Consider the following 17422-nt stretch of genomic DNA (forward strand, 5'->3'; position numbering starts at 1 on the left):
TTGCACCTAATCTTGTGTATTTACAGGGATTAGAATTCTGAGTACTGGTTCTCATGTAGCTACAATGACACCACTTACATATAGGAACCCTGGATTAAAAATCCCAAGGGAGTTTTCCTTTCTTAACCCTGCCCCATAGTCAAAGGGCCTGAGCATGCTCAGTGGGCATGGGAATTTGGGAAACTAGGGAGCAGAGAAGGGTCTCCTGAAATGGAGCAGTCCATGATGCCAAATGGTAGTGCAGGTTCAACTTATTATCCCTGTATTGCAGAGAGACGCTTGTCCAAGATGACCTAGTAAATTCATCACAGAACAGAGCTTGGAATCAAGGAATTCCGTGACTACATCTCCGAGCCAAGCTTTTCCCGACTGGGATTCCCCAAGAACCCTTTGGTTCTGCGAATGGTCACCGGGAGTTCTGTGAGAGAGTGCGGAAAACAACAAATACACATACACACACAGTGTTTTCACATTGACCCCAGTGTAAACATACACACAATTAGGAGCCCTTCTGCTCACTCCTAGGAGATGAGAGCGTGCCCAGGGAGTGGGAAGTGCACCCACCTTGGCCTTGTGGGAAGTGGCAGCAATTCCATGTGCCCGGCATTAAATGACCAGTAATGGCCCTTATTTCACATCCTTTCATCGCATATGTCCTCTGTGACTTATAACTAGGTGCTGGCCACGGGTGAGGAATGGGCCCTGGCTGGAGATCAGCAGGAGGAGGAAGCGGTGGGCCACCTCTGAAGACTCCATGGGCAGAGGCAGTCTATCTCTAGGCACAGTGCTGGGACAAAGAAGAGAAGGAAGCTGCTGCCTCTGGGTCTGGCCAGTAGACCCTTCCTGCTGGCAGATCATGCTGGGCTAGAAGGACCTTTCCCCTGTTAATCGGAGAAGCCATTCTTATGGGATGGCAGGGTATATTACATTAATAAAATAAGTAATGAGCAACAGCAGCCTAAATGGAATTAAATTCCATGATACTTCTGTGTGCCAGTGCATGTTTTAGACTGAGGCGTTTATAATAATTGCAATAATAAACAATCACAATCATAGCAATTATAATAATTATAATTTACAATAATTTCTATACAGGGGGTCCCTGGGACATGAAAAGCATTTCAAAGGTTTCTCCAAGGCAAAAAGGTTGAGCAAGCCTGTCCTAGGGCCTGCACTGCATCAGCTCTCAGATTTGTGAAAAAGCTCGACCTGGGAGCCTTTGGAACAACCAGTAACGTCTCCCACTCCTGCCTTGCGGAGCTCGCACCATCTTCTTATCAGGGGCTTCACATCCTCTTACAAAAGCTCCTAACATCACCAAGCTTCATTTGCCTCCTTTTAGTCTCAGCTCTTGGCCTTTTGCAATTAACTGTTTCTTCACTGCATTGTGCTCACAAGTTCTTTCAGTATGTATTAACCTTCTCAGAAACGGTTTTCTTTAACTCTGTGAGCGGCTCTGAAGACTTTCCTGAAGAAAATATTTTATTTATTTATTTAGAGCATTTTTTTTTTTTGCCGCCCCCTTCACAAAAAGCCTTGGGGCAGCTTACAAAGCAAATAAACAAATGTACAATAGACCTTAAAAATCTGGATACATCTCGGCAGAACTGTAAAAACCAATAAATAAAGACAACAATTAACAGTTAAAATATCGTTTAAATAAAAAGGTCTTGGCCTGGCACCAAAAAACAAATAACGACGGCGCCAGGCAGACCTCTCTGGGGAGCGCATTCCACAGGTGGGGCGCCACTGCAGAGAAGGCCCTCCTCCGGGTACTCACCCTCCTAATTTCCTTCACAGAGGGCTCCCGGAGAAGGGCCTCTGCTGCCGAACTCAAGGGGCGGGAGGGCATATATGGACACAAGTGCTCGTTTAGATAACAAGGACCCAAGCCGTTAAGGGTTTTATAGGTGATAACCAACACCTTGAATTGGGTCCGGACTTCAATGGGGAGCCAGTGAAGCTGACGGAGAACTGGGGTTATATGAGAACAATGCCCAGTCCCCGTCAGCAACCTGGCAGCTCTGTTTTGCACCAACTGAAGTATCTGGACCATCTTCAAGGGCAGCCCCACGTAGAGCGCGTTACAGAAGTCTAATCGGGAAGTTACCAGTGCATGTGTCACTGTCACCAGGCAATCGTTCTCCAGGTAGGGACGCAGCTGATGGATCAGCCAAAGCTGAAGGAAAGCGCTATTCAGACTAAATAAATAATTGCTACGCATATGGCTTCACTTCCTTTCCCGTGTGGCTCTCTCCTGGAGTTTGCTCCTTTGGCCAGAGGTACATGGCACTGCCCAGGTACAAGGATAATTTCTGCTTGCTTAATTCCACCAGGTAGGTGCAACAATTGCTCATAACTGCTCTTGTACGGGATTACACTACTGACATGCCTGAACTCCAGTGCCGTATTCCAACTGTTTGGGGTATTATAATGGTAGTGAAAAAATAACTACAGTTTAAAAATGGTTGCACACAGAAGGCCTAAATGGTTTTCACGAGCTAGGTTTATTATTTTGTCCCCAAGTGCTAAATAAGAATTTAAAAGACATTATAGGAAATTGCTACTAAGGGATGGTAAAATTTAGCAAGTAGCCATCCAGAAATGCTCTCGTGCCACCTATGAGCACGTTCTTGTAAGAACCTGGCAGCTGGGAGACAATGCAAGCAATTAAGCTCAGCAGAAAACCCCAACGAGAAACAGAGCCCCAGGAAATGGCTGTCGGGTGAAGCCTGAAGACCGACATTCCAGTTATCCGGCTGAGAGCTCAGCATCTGGTGACGTGTCCCTGATGGATGCGGACCATGACAGGTTCCAGGCATCCAACGGTTGAGCGCAAGATGGAAAAAAATAAGGCCCAAATATGGAAGTATTTTAAATCCTTTTAAATTGGGAAAAATGCAGGGCTTTGCAGAGTGGTCCCTGAAATCAATACCCACGCATCCAGCTCCTTTCCCCCTGCCCTGAGACCTAGCGGATTTTCCACTGTGTTGTGTTGCTCTGTATTGCCATGTCTTTCTCAACACCAACCTTCCACAATGGGGCCTTCTCGATGTACTACTACTCCCATAATCCCCAAGTCAGCCAGACTCCCCCACCCAATGCACCTGGAGAGCATCACGTTGTGGGAACCTGGCTGATGATGGAGAGATGGGTGGGCGGGCCTCTTTCAACGGCAGCCACACATCTTCCTAACATTCCAAGTTTGTCCATCTGTCCCACAGCCCCTTAGTGCTCCTCTCCCAGCAAAATAAAACCTATTTCTTTTATTTTATTTGGAATACTTATATGCTGCCCCATTCGCAAAAGCCTCGGGGCAGCTTCCAGTACAAATAAATAGCTATACAAATACATAAAACACTGGAAACATCCCGGCATAAATATAAAATCAATCAATAAATTCAACAATTAAAATAACGTTTAAATAAAAAGATCTTGTCCTGACGCCGAAAAACAAATAACGACGGTGCCAGGAGGACCTCTCTCGGGAGTGCATTCCATAAGTGGGGAGCCACCACAGAGAACCTAACCAAGTATTTCGCTGGCAAGTAGCTCTTGTTGTCCTCCCTGGCCTTTTCCATTCCTCCACTGCCTTTACACCATCATGCAGAAATAGGGAACTAAAACTGGAAAAGGGAGCTGTGAGTCTTCAGGGCTCTGATCCTAGGAGTTTCCAGACACATGGATAGACACCTTGAGAGAACGCCATGTTTAAACATGATTTTCATGGGCTGCTGCAAGTTTTCCCACATACTGACTCCCACCCCCGTTCCTGCAGTCTTAGTAATGGCCTGACAGCAGGGCTTGAAGAATGAAGGAAGAACAGATCAAGGGGATAGACAGGGCTTAGTTTTGATGCCCCCCCAGAGATGGTTAGTGATTAAGGCAGCCTGAACGAAGGAAACGGGGAAGAAAATGGACAGGAGCTAGTGCCTAACTGTCAGCCACACTGGTGGTGAATGGATGCGTTCCTCTTTATCTTCTGCCATGCAGGAATGCCTCAAAGGGAGCAGAACTATGTCCATTTTTTTCAAACTACTGGCCAGGATTTTTCTAATAAGTCAGGAGAGGTTGCAAAAATGGTGACAAAACTTGGCTTTCCATTTGAAAACAACCAAGGTTTTTAAACCAAGAAATCTGACTCTTCTTGCACATTAAAGAGGAAACTGTTTTTGTAAGCATACTCTTTCATGGAGTGAAGTCCACATCATGATGCCACAAGAAATATATTTGCCTTTAACATGCAACAAAGCCCTTTGTTGTTTCTGTTGCAAAAGAGACCAAGGCAGCCTTCCTCCCTGGAAGAGAAGTGGTTTTTAATTAACTCCACTTTTTCATGAGTAGAAACAACAGTATACGGGAGTAGTATTAGGAACACAACTCTGAACAATTACGTGTGCATAGTAGACAAGTTTGGAAGCTTGGGTTTGCCACTTTATACATTATGCTTTTGTGCAAATTTACACGCACACAACACCAGAACATTACTTGTAAAGAGGCCTTCAGATTGGGTTATGTGGGAGCAGCTAAAATAAGATTTTGGAAGATTGTACAAGAAGCAATAGATTAGTAGCCTGGCATATCTTAAGTATCTGGAGATACTTCTGAATGAAGTTCTTTCCTTGTGCAATCGCCTAATTCATGGGATTTTACCTGGAAGGCAGAGTTCCAGAGGACTCTGTCTTCCACTTACCTACATGGGGCTGCCCTTGAAAACAGTCCAGGTACTTTAACTGGTACAAAATAGAGCTGCCAGGTTGCTGACAGGGGCTGGCTGTTATTCTCATATAATGCTGGTCCTCTAGCAGCTCCATTGGCTTCCAGTTGAAGTCTGGGCCCAATTCAAGGTGCTGGTTTTAACCTATAAAGCCTTAAATGGCTTGGGACCAGGCTACCTGAAGGGCATATAGGGAAGGAACCTCTCCTTCCCTACATGCCCTCACACCCCTTAAGATCGGCTGGAGAGGCCTTGCTCTGAGAACCCTCTTTGAAGGAGGTACAGAGGGTGTCTACCCAGAGGAGGGCCTTCTCTGTGGTGGCACCCAGGCTTTGGAATGTGTTCCCCAGAGAGGTCTGCCTGGCACCAACTTTATACTCTTTTCAGCGCCAGGTAAAGACCTTTTTATTTAGATATCATTTTCATAATTAAGGATTTTAGATGTTCTTAGATCTGATCGCAGTCGCATTTTCTTTTCTTTTTCTTCCTTTTCTTTAGTTTTATGAAAGCGTTTGTTTTATGTTTGCCTATTATCTATTGTTTTAATTATTGTATTATTATATTGCTAGTTTAATCACTGTAAGCCGCCCTGAGACGTTTTATCAGGAAGGACAGGATAAAAATTTTTTAAATAAATACCGCTTTCCCCATTTTTTTCCTTATAAGAAATCCATTGAGGAGAGGAAGATGGAACAGCTGCACATGATCTTCTGAAAGGCAGCATAAAGGATGCGCCATCTGGAAGCATCCTTGGTCTCTCTGGCCAGTGCTTGGGGTAGCCTGCAGACTGTTTCATCTCCATCACTGAATTTGTACACGGACAGATTTGCACCTTCTTTCATCTGGATTTCCCTCTCTTTCAAATGCTAGAAGTGTGACCCTGAACTTCCAGCGGCTTGGGAAAAGCAGATCAAACCCAGAGGCCTCAACCTTGGGTGACAACTCCTTGAGTAAAACAAGTTCCACCAGACCTTTCTGCGTGCATTTTGGTTTTGGGGAAAAAGCAATCTTGAGTTGATCAGGGATCTGATTAGGTAGGAAGCAAAGCAGGAAAACTGCAATTCCTTGGGAAGTAATAAAATGGACCAAAAACCTGGGTTGCTTCTTGGCTTTAAACACACAGATGTCATCCTTTCTTTGAGTCTGGAGAGAGGAAGATATTAAAACATTTTCTAAGCAGCTCATGAAAATGTGGAACGTTTATGCACTCTGCTTTAGACCATTCTGTTCTATGACACTGTTGCTGGAAACACGGAGACAGGTTTCAAAATACACTGGAAAGAACTGCCTGAGCCCTCGGGTGGTTGTTTGCCTGTATTTTGACTCCACTCCACAAAACATGGTGGTGTTTCGTCCAGGTCTGTTTCCAGCTGGGACTCCTACCTTTCTTCTCATGCACAAAAGCTGTTCCTCTTTCTCTTATTACTTCTTGAGCCTTCTACTGCTGCTGCTAAATATGTGCAGGTGATTTTTTCTTTGACAAAAACAGGCAACTGTCGTTAGGGCCTTTCCAGCAAAAAAAAAAAAAAAAAAAAAGCTAGAACCAACCGTTCAAAGCCCCCAGCACCACGCAAGCGTGTGCCCTTCTGGGGCCGCTATTAAAGAGCAAACAGCACTTTGCATCACCACATCAAACTGCAATTGGAATAGCTTTTAATAATGCATGTAACATGCGATTTTAATGCTTATATGCAAAGCCTTGGCGATTTTAGTATATGAAGTGGTATGTTGTTGTTAGTCGCGAAGTCGTGTCCGACCCATCGTGACCCCATGGACAACACTCCTCCAGGTCTTCCTGTCCTCCACCATCCCTGGAGTCCACTCAAGCTCACACCAACCCATCTGGCCACCTCATTCTCTGCCATCCCCTTCTTCTTTTGCCATCTATTCTTCCCAGCATTAGGCTCTTCTCCAGGGAGTCCTTCTTTCTCATCGGGTGGCCAAAGTATTTGAGTTTCATCTTCAGCATCTGGCCTTCTAAAGAGCAGTCAGGGTTGATCTCCTCTAGGACTGACCGGTTTGATCACCTTGCGGCCAAGGGACTTGCAGGAGTCTCCTCCAGCACCACAATCCAAAGGCCTCAATCCTTCAGTGCTTGGCCTTCCTTATGGTCCAGCTTTCACAGCCATACATTGCAACTGGGAAAACCATAGCCTTGACGATACACACTTTTGTTGGCAGGGCGATAGAAGGATCACAAATAAATTGATCCACTGAAAGCCACCCAGGGATGCCAAGGAGTGTGTGAATTGGCTTCAGGGGACAATCTGACACCTGTGTAGATAGGGAAAAGGCCTACGACTCCCAGTAGGTTCAACTGCACCTTCTGTTGCTCTTTCCACGGCTTTGCTCCCTCGGGCACCACTGTGCTGTCTCTCTGCAAAATGTAAGAGCGTAGAAAATTCCCCTGTAGCCAGAACCTTGGTCCAGCTAATGCAGGATTGTCAGCTCTGGCCGGCAGCCACTCTTCAGCTTTCAGGCAGGACCCTTCCCTAGCCCTACTGGAGATGCCAGGCATTGGCCTGGGGACCCGCTGAGTGTGAGGAAGCGTTCTCCCACTAGCCAATGGCTGGAATGAGAAGCACAAGGGCTGAGCATGTCCCTTTTTGACTGCGGGGAACACATGCATGGGGATCTGGCGAGAAGGAACACTTGCAAGCAACTTTGACCTGTGGGTGGCGATGCTGATTGTCCTGGAGAATGTCTTGGGTTTCCTTCAGAGCAGCTGTTCAGAGGCAGGGGGCAAGCAGGATGCCTAGAGGAGCCCAGGCGTGACTCAGATGGAGCGGATGATGCAACCTCATTCCCATTTGCTGAAAACTTAGTGGGGAGCTTGGAGCTGGTGTAGAAGATGGGATGAACAAGCGGCTCAAAGCCCGCACAACCGGCTCCTCAAGTTTAGGAGACATGGCTTAGTTCTTCTTGCAAGGGACCAGCGGCTGTCATCTGGGGCTGGCCAGGTAAACCAATGACCTGTAATAACCCATTTTTGGGGTGAATTTATTACTGAGTTACTCTCCAACAAACAAGCTGATGCTGAGAAGCCACCCTCAATGCTTTGAGAGGGAGGGAGAGAGCACGAGTAAGCAAGAGAGCGCAGACTCGTTCAGGATAAAGAGAAAGAAAAGAGATATAAAAAGGACAGTGATGAATCACCTCAGTGTGTAAAATGTAAAGGACTCGGCTTTTCCATAATATCAGCCATTCTGCATTATTCATGGACATAGGGGTGGGGGTGGGAATGACAAAACTCCGAATGAGGACCCATATTGAAATGAACGTTTATGATGGTAAAACAAGCTGCGGAGTAAAATTTCAGATGCAAAGGACGCGCATCATCTTGACAAACAGATAACAAGGGCTCGTGTGTCACTTGATCATTCTCTTATTGATTTCCTGGCCGCTTTCTCCTGCTGTTTGCTTTGCATCTTTAAGCCATTTCTAGCCGTCCGTCACCCTAAAGATCGGCACAAGATACGCTGTGGTAGCAAGCCACTGGCTTTCGGAGTGATATCCCAGAGTCCACTTCTCCCCTCCTGGAGCTGCAAAGGGTCACAGGCTGTAATAGATGGCCAAACGTTTGACATCAGCACGTCAAAACCGGGTGCAGAATGGAAGGAACCTTCTAGCAGAACTAAGTGCAGGGACAGGTAAGCTGTTTAGCGTGGCTGTTCTCAAAAGCTGCAGTCTAGTGGCTGCTGAGGGCCACCGGATAAAGATCTGGATGTGGATCTGAAGAGAGCTGGGAAGACACTAGTCTACTCTCACTCTTCTCCAGAAATATTTTGTCAATAATGTGATGTGGCTGCAAAAAGGGGAAAAAAGTACTATTCTATGCTGCATTAATAGAAGCATCACTTCCAAATCACAGGAAGTACTAGTTCTCCTCCACTCAGCACTGGTCAGGCCTCAGGTGGAGTCCTGTATCCAGTTCCGGGCACAGCAGTTGAAGAAAGATGCAGACAAGATGGAAAGGGCTCAGGGGAGGGCAACAGGGATGATCTGGGGACTGGAGACAAAGCCCCCAAAGGACAGGCTGAACTGTTGTCTCTTCTTGACCATCCCAGAGTGCAGGACATGGAACAATGGGCTCAAGTTCCAGGAAGCCAGGTTCTGGCTGGATATCAGAAAGAACTTCCTGACTGTCAGAGCAGTATTATTATTATTATTATTATTATTATTATTATTATTATTATTATTATAATAACATTTCTATGCCGCCCCTTGCCGAAGCCTTGGGGCGGCTTACAACACAATAAAATACATTGAAATACAATAGCACATAATAAATTACCATTAAATACAAAAATACAAAAAATACATTGAGTTACAGTAGGAGAGTGGAGCCCAAGACCTGGGGAGCTGGTGGGCTCTCCCATGCTGGAGGCGTTCAAGATGCGGCTGGACAGCCATCCAAGAAGGACAGTTTAACTTGGAGTCCTGCACTGAGCAGGGGATTGGACCTGATGGCCTTCTTGGCTCCTTCCCACTCTGCTATTCTATGATTCTATGTTACAATTAAATTAAATTCCGAAGCATCCCCTGCAGAGTCCAGATTTAATGTGGAAGGATTGGAGTGCCGCTCCTCTCTGACCTGAGTCCCAACCAGGGTTGGCCCCAGCGTGGGGAAGAATGGGGTGCTTTGAAGGGGGGAGCTGCACTCAGGTTTGCCTCCTTGTTGATTTCATTTTCTCTCCTTTACCCTCAGCCCGTTCACACCTTTCACTTGTATGTGGCTCTTGGATTCTGGCTATATAATCAAGGACATGCGAAGAACTAGATCAAAATATAGCAGCTCTCCTGCCAGAGTTGGCTGGGGATTATGGGAGTTGTAATCCAACTCCCGAGGGTGGCAGATTGGGGATATTTAGAATACAGCACACTGGCATGAAACTATGCTACTTACTGGAGGTAGACAGATCTCCTAGATACTGGTTGCTTCAGACTGTAGAACAGCCCTTTGAGGGAGAACATGAATAGAAAGTCGACAGCCGAATTCTTACAGATCTTTGTTTGCCGCAGGAAAAAGCTCATTAAAAATGGACAGGCCAGACCCAAGTATAACAAGCTGACCTGTCTGTCTAAAGCCCTCCTGAAAACAAAACTGCAGCCCACACCAAACATATTCTTGTTATACTGGCTTCTAATGTCACATACACATATAACGAAGCTCCCAGCAGGAAGCCGTACTATGGGAAATGTTTTTCGCCTCCAAATCAGCTGAGGGTGTGGTGTGAATGACAGCTCCACCATCACAATTCTAGGGATAAATTGTTATTTCAAAGCTCAGGCTGATGTCGGGTGTCAAGTGAAAGACTCCATCAACATCCAGAGATGGGTATTTCAGGGTTGCTTTCCACCCTGAAACTCTGAACTGCAAGGGATTCCAGGGTGTTTTCAGCAACCCCTTTGATGCCTTTGGTGGAACGATCTGTGCCTGAGTAGGCGACAGAGTTAGGACTGCACCATTTTGGATGGTGGCAGGCTGTACCACTTCAAATGACAGATTATGGTGCATTTTTGAACATGACCACATGTACAAAAAAGGGGGAAAGGGGGAAAACAGCCTTTGTTATGCTTGTTTTCTATTTGCAGTGAGTTTTCAACATGCAAAAGTGGATAGAAAAGCCTGAAGTAGTATAGTCCGCTTTACCACTTAATTACCACATCATTTTGCTGTTTGGTAGACCAGCTTCATCCGTAGGCCACTGTCGGCCAAGCTTGGCATGACACCAGTCAAATAGTTTGCCCCTGCACAACTGTCTGTTTGAAAAATAGATGGTGTGCTTGTGCAAGGATTCTGCTCAGGATGGTAAGACAGGGCCGCAGTTTAAAGCTCCCCTTCCCCATTTCCTGTTTCAGATCAGCTCACATCTTCCCAGGCTAGGCAAGGTCAAAGGGTGTGAGAAGCAGAACCTCCTGGTCTGGCCCAGGGGCCTTCTCTGCCAGCCAAGATCCAACAATCTTGCAAAGGATGTGAAAGGAATCTGTCTGGAGGTGGGAATCCAATGGGCTCAGCAACCCATTGTGGGCAGTACGGAAATGCAATTAAAGAAATAATAAATGAATGAATGTTTTATCCAGGCACGTTCCTGGCCTAAAGAGCATGGGCTCTGTTGCAGCGAACAAAAGCAACAACCGAACAGGGGCTTACCCTCCGTTGAAGGGATTCTCTCCCGGAATGACGTGCGTGCTGTCCTTGCCAACGAGAAACTTGATCCGGTCGTAGAACGAGTAAAGGTTCTGCTGGGATGCCGGCGGCTGGGTGTCTTGTATGATGTCCAGCGGGTCCGGAGAGCCCAGGCAGAGCACGTTGGCCTGGCACAGGGGCTGGAGGCAGCAGTCAGGGTCCATGCAATCGATTAACCCGTCTGTGGGTGAGGCAGAAAGGGAAAGGGACGTGTTGAACGGGCACTGCAAGGCAGAGCAGTGCAGAGTCAAAGCAGCCTTTGTGCATGCCCTCTGGGTACAAAGGAGGGCTGCCTGCCGGCCTCCTGCTTTCTCTTAGCAACTACACAGCCAAAGTTCCCCTCCTGTTCTTCACGGAATTGTCTTGGCCAGACGGTTCTCTCTCAGCCGGGTCAGCCTCAGAGGGTGGTTGTGAATGGTAATGAGTGAATAGCCCTCAGTTTCATTCAGAAGCAGCTCTCTCTCTCTCCCTCTCTCCCATTCCGCCCCCCCCCGTGTGTGTGTGTGTGTGTGTGTGTGTGTTTTATTACTACCACCACCACCACCACTAGCTCTATACTGCCTAATAGATGGAGCTCTGTGGGCGATTTATAGCAACACATAAAACACGGCACACAATGCAAACAGCAATGAAAACTTCATAAAAATTACAATGCAAAAATGAAAAGCCAAATGTAAAGCAAATATAAACTGTTGCAATAGCTTACACAAATTAAACCTCTCTACAGAAAACTCCAGGGAAAACAACTGAATAGTTACATTAAATAGTCCACTTAATAGTTCGGGAACTGCCTTTTTTGTCCTCGTCATGCGTCCGTTTTAAGTCAAAAGGCAACTGAACCTCCTCCAGCTCTCATGTCCAGATCTGCATCCTGGCCAGCAGCGAGGAGCAGCTGCAGTCTGGAGAAGGAGACTCCCCACTCAGATTTCTAAGAGCTGCGCCCCAAAGAAGCAGCCAGTGGTTTGCCAGGGCCGTCACTGGAGAGCTGAGCCGGCCTCTGTTAACAACGGACACTTGGAACATCTGCTGCAGCTCTTTTGGATTTCTTGGCCTTAGATTAAGACTTCAAGGACCAAAACAAGCCTGCCGGCAGCAGCAGTCCTGTTTCAGGGGAAACCATCACAAGAACATCTGGGATGGCTGCAGGACTAACTTTTCACCTAGTATTTCTTTCTGCCCAGGTGCAACTTCTCAGCACTGCCCTTTTTCTTTCTCCTGATCAGAGTCCTTGCCAATGACATCTTTAAAGCTCTTAAACTCTTTGAATGCAGACCTGGGATGCAGCTCCTGGCTCCGCCTGACTTTTAATAGGTGTTATAGGATTATGCTCCCGTCGATTCAGGGATATTTAGGAGCTGTTTATACCATGGAGGCTCATAACATGGTGGGGGAGGGAAAGAGGAGGAGGACGAGGAGAAGAAAGCAATGCGCAGAGGGGTAGAATTAGGGGGCATTTCTATGCAAGTTTAGACAAGACAAAATTCTACGGCTCCCAGGACGACTCGAACCTTTTTCGTGTACTCAAACCACGTACAGGACTGTGTCCTGAGCATAGCCTATAATCTGCGACAACAATTACACAATGGCTCCAGCTCTCTGTGCATGCACAGCTGTGCAGCGCAGCTTTCTTAGCGCTCCGTTATGAACTGGACTCGGCCCTGTTTCCTTCTGAGCCACAGGGCTTACCAGCAATGAGAAGAAAGCCCCAGGTGGCCCCAGAGGAACGGCGCAGGTGCTGCCTCCAGAAGGCCAAAGGAGGCGGCCACCTGAGAAACCAGATGTTCCAGGTGCGGGATGCGTGGGCAGAGCTCCTCCCGAGACCCCTGGCAGTCTGCCCATGTTGAAGGAGGGGACTCCGTCTCCGCCGCACACACACCTAGCCAGCTCTTCTCAGTGGGACTGGGAGACTCTGCCCTCATTGCCTACCTGAGGTTAAGCATCATAGGCCAGTTCAAACCACCTCAGTAGCAGGAGGACAGTGACTTGTGCTCTGCCCAAGATGCTACAGGGCCACGCACGGGTTGATGTGACAGCCACACCACCACCGGGCCAGCTGACCTACTGGAGAAAGTGTGCCTTAACCAATTCAGGGTCTGCTGGGGTACGTTCTCACCCCAGAAAGGCCAGCAGGTATCTCTGACCCCGGAAGGCTGTTCATTTTGCACATGAATTGCAAGCTGTGGCACGAGGGACCCCTCTTCCGCTGTACAACCAGCTCGCCTGAGTTTTGTTAAGTCGCCGGGAACCTGCTAAGCCAAGCCTTCCCATTCTTGGGCCGGTAACTGCGGCTGAGTGCACTTGCTCTCCCTGTCATCCAGATGTTTCAGTTCTGCTCAAAGATGAACCCAGATCATTCCTTGTGATCCGTTCCCAGCATCACCCGTCTCCATTCATGGCAACTCTGTCTGCCGTGCCTACCCCAAATTTCCAGGGTCAGACCTGGAAAGACAGTTCCCTTTCCCTGAGCCACTTTGATGGCCCTGGATGGGCCGCAGGGCACCTTCTTTGCATGAAGGAGGTCTCTGGCGGGATTCCCACCTGGCATGTCCAGTGAGGTGGCGTTCGCCCTCTTGGCCACCGCATCACACGGCTGACTCATGTTCAGCCTGCAGTCAACCAGCACCCCGAGGTCCCTTTCACAAGTGCTGCTCTCCAGCCACTTGTCCCCTAACCTGTACTCATGACGCCCATTCCTATGCCCCAAGTGCAAAACCTTGCACTTATTCACACTGAACGCCATCCTGTTGTATCACATAGTGTAACCTGTGAGTACTTGCCTTCCACTTTTGATGCCATGTAGGAGTAGCCAATTTTTGAGTCTAATGATGAGGGTCAACCAGGGACTTGGAGTGTTGTTGCCTATGCAGTTCCTACCAAAGGTCTTGAATCTAGCATGACCAACAAAGCCATGTTAAACCCTTCGAAGCATTTTTAGCCAGTTCCTCTCCTCCTCCCCTCTCCACATCTCTCCCTGTGTCTGTTTGTTGCCGGTGTTATCAGGTCTAAAAGGGAAGCTGGTTTTAAGGCTTCGCATTTTAAATTCTATCGTTAAATCCTTCGGCTCTGGGGTCACAGAAGGGCTCACCCTGCATTTGATCTCCCTGTTGTTACCACAAGTACCACTTGTAACAAAACCATCTTTAAATACATTATCTTCTGGCTGTGCCTGGACAACCTGATACCCAGTAGGGCTTAAACAGCTGCAGGCTTTTAAAAATGGTAACCAAAACCATGACACCCGAGGGGAGCCCGTACCCACAGCAATCTTTCTGGTTCCTCGTGACCAACCAAAAGCAGTCCTTCCAGGTTCTGCTTACTCTGAAGTCAGGCAGTTTTAACTGCTTACACTCTTTATCAGTCAGCCCCAAGAAGTGGTATACTGGAACCCCCAAAGCCCATGCTGGCTAGGAAATATAGGAGGTGCAGTAATGTTTTCTATTCTATCGTAATCTGCTTAGAGAGCCCTTGGGCAAATAATGCGGGATCTAAATTTAATAATAAGCAAACAAACAGACCCCAGCACATCCGGGGAATGCCAGGTTAGTGCAAGCGGCTGTGCATCTTTTCCGTTTTTATCTCTGAACACCTTCACTTGTATGGGCTACAGTTTCACCAGGACTCCATCTTTCTTTGGACTTCTGTCTTAAAATCCCACCCTGCCACCTTCACGGCATCTCCTTCGATTCCTTATGGAGCAAACACTCACAATCTCCGTATTTCTTTACTTCGGTTCTGCGCCTACCAGAAATCATATCTCAGCCTCTGTCCTGGGAGCTGGGATGCTAACCAAACCCTAATGCACATGCACAGATTTAAAACCAAGCCTGTCACTTTGGGTGATTTTCTTCCACAGCACAAGTAGCTACTGTGTTTTCCCGAAAATAAGACTGGGTCTTATATTATTTTTTGCTCCAAAAAACACATCAGGGCTTATTTTCAGGTGATGGTCGTATTTTTTTCTTATGAAAGCCATAAGGTTCTTGCCCCAAGAGTCTTCCATGATTCCTTTCTCATACTCAACGGAATAGCTCTTTCTTTTTGCTTCCATCTTGCATCCATGCATTAAGTATGTTACAACACACGACATATTGATGTTATTTGTGGGTTGTGTCTGTACTCCGACTGGTACGATATGGCAATATGTTTGGCAATATGTTTTGAGTTCATCTGTTTACATAGGCATTTACCTCTCGTCCAAAGGTGCCCACTTCAGTATTTACAAATACTTAATTATAATGTATATTATCATTTAAGTATTAATGTCAATAATATTATTTATTTATATGTAATTATATATTAACATCATTTTACAATTTAGTATGTCTACTGTGTGTTGCAACAGACTTACTACCGTGTTTCCCTGTGCTCCTGGGAGACCCTGGCACAAGACCGATCGACTTGGCACACGCTGATCCACCAAGGCTGCCAAACTTCTGAAGCCAGAAGGACAACCATAGCACAAGAGAAGCGAGCACTCCGTAAAGCCAGAGTTGCAAGCGCTGCAACAGTGGTGCCCACACCTCTGCCCGACATGTTCCAGAACACTCCGTGCCTGTCATCGGCCTTATCAGCCACCTGTGGACACACCATGGACAACTCACAACCCGTTAGATGTCAAGATCCTCATCGAAAACGATGGACGAACATCATCATCCGTCTGGCTGACAATCTTAACTGGGGCTTATTTTTGGGGTAGGGCTTATATTACAAGCATCTTGAAAAATCACGCTAGGGCTTATTTTCCGGCGAGGTCTTATTTTCAGGGAAACACTATATCTTCCATGCTGAAGCACACCGATCTGCTCTGTGTGTGCCACACCTCTGGATAAGGCCCTACATGCGTGAGCTCACATCTGCACAAGACGAAGGGCATAGGAAAACAGCCTTGTACCCAAATTCATCTGAACATTCTGTCCAAGGGGACTTCATTTGTGGTGGTCTTCGTGGAGACAAGTAATTAAGGGAGGGGATGCAGGTATGAATGGTGCATTGTAGTCCTACCCTACAAATAATTGTTTAGACAAAGCCCTGAGGTTTAATCCTGACTGTCCTTCACGTTCTGATGTGTGCTTGTTCAGCAGCAATACGGTTAATGAGGCTTACTGCCAAGGTAATGGGCATAGGGTTACACTGCCTTAAATGAACATCACTGTCTGTTATAACTTCTTATACTCTCTGTTTTCAACGCAAAGCACAAATCTGGCACATGAAAAGTTTCTGTCCCAAATTAGTCCAGGGACAAATGTAATCTTGACCAGGCAACACACCAGCTTTGAATAATGTTCTTTGAAGATAACGACGGCAGTTTCCTTTCTGTTTTTGCTCTAGGTTGCCTCTCTGGAAAACCATGCCCTTCACTCCTTCTAAATATGGCCGGTTTTGTTCTCATTCACAAAAGCAGGGATTACAGCCCAAATCCGTATATTCGACACATCTGGTGCGGTGAATGCTATTGCTGCCTTGAGTCTGCTGTAAATAGAAACGAAGACAGTGGGATCTAGTTTCATGGGGGAGAAGAAAGTGGCTTTTGTTTTATGGCTTGTACTTTTTAATACTGGGGGGAGGAGGGCTGCTTCTGCTGGGGCCTCCCTCTTTTCCTAATCTTTTTTCCAAGGGAAGTAATTTGGGCCATTTACCACAACAGATGTGCAAAACTATCCTAGGCATCTGAGCACAAGCAGCCCCTGGTCAAGCTCTTAGGCTAGGCTTTACCTCCAGCAGCACCCTTCTTGAAATAGTGCCGCTCCGTAATAAAACAGCACATCCAATGCGTACATTTTACTGCAGAATTAAAGAGAGGGAGGAGGGGGCTTGCTGCGGTTTACAGAATCAACTAATATATTCTTCTGTTTATCTTGCACCGGGATGTCTCCTAACCTCTAATCTAAACCTGAACCGTCCATTACAAGATCAGCTGTTGTTAAGAGCCAATGGCAACAACTTGCGTGATTTTGCTCGCTATGTCAGAATGGAAAGAGGAAGGAGTTGGACCAAAACATGTGCTTCCAGAGGAGACCTAGCGGACCTTTCCAACTCTTGTCACTCTGGAATCTGCGGACTTCTGCTTGTGCGTGGCCTGGCCCTGCAAAGTGAGCTGAGCCAATTAGTCCTGGAATGTTTGCAGACCCCCAGCTGCACGACTGGCAGCCTTCCCCATCAGGAAAGGGCGCAGGATGCGAAGGAGCGGAGCCACGAGTGGGTGAGCCGGGTGCCATTCCCAGTGGCCAAATCGTCAGCGGCAGCATTGGGTGTGGAAGGATCGCCTCGCCTGAGCAGCATCTGGGGCTTTTATTCCGGGCCAGCGCTTGGCAAACATGGGGCACACTGGCCCAGAACGTGTACTCTGGGCCACTGCCAGGCAGTATGGAGTGTGGGAAGCGGAGACCTGGGAATCCAGTGGATTTCTGAACAAAGCGGATTCCCTGCCCTTCTGTAGCTGCGATGTTTTCCAAAGTGGGCTGAATAGCAGTTGCTTATGTGGAATGTGTGTGTGTGTGTGTGTGTGTGTGTGTGTG

At 47.1% G+C, this 17422-nt stretch overlaps 1 protein-coding gene across 1 annotated transcript in view; it reads right to left on the reverse strand.

Annotated features, from left to right (window-relative positions):
* TENM4 (teneurin transmembrane protein 4) overlaps positions 1-17422 on the reverse strand; it is a 472851-nt gene that overhangs the window by 66647 nt on the left and 388782 nt on the right. The window contains exon 17 of the mRNA XM_044450236.1: positions 10872-11088. Within this exon, the coding sequence (XP_044306171.1) occupies positions 10872-11088 (217 nt within the window). The remainder of the gene's footprint in view (positions 1-10871; positions 11089-17422) is intronic.

The sequence above is a fragment of the Varanus komodoensis genome, unplaced genomic scaffold (genome assembly GCF_004798865.1).
Source record: "Varanus komodoensis strain SLA01 unplaced genomic scaffold, ASM479886v1 scaffold63, whole genome shotgun sequence".
Lineage (NCBI taxonomy): Eukaryota > Metazoa > Chordata > Lepidosauria > Squamata > Varanidae > Varanus > Varanus komodoensis.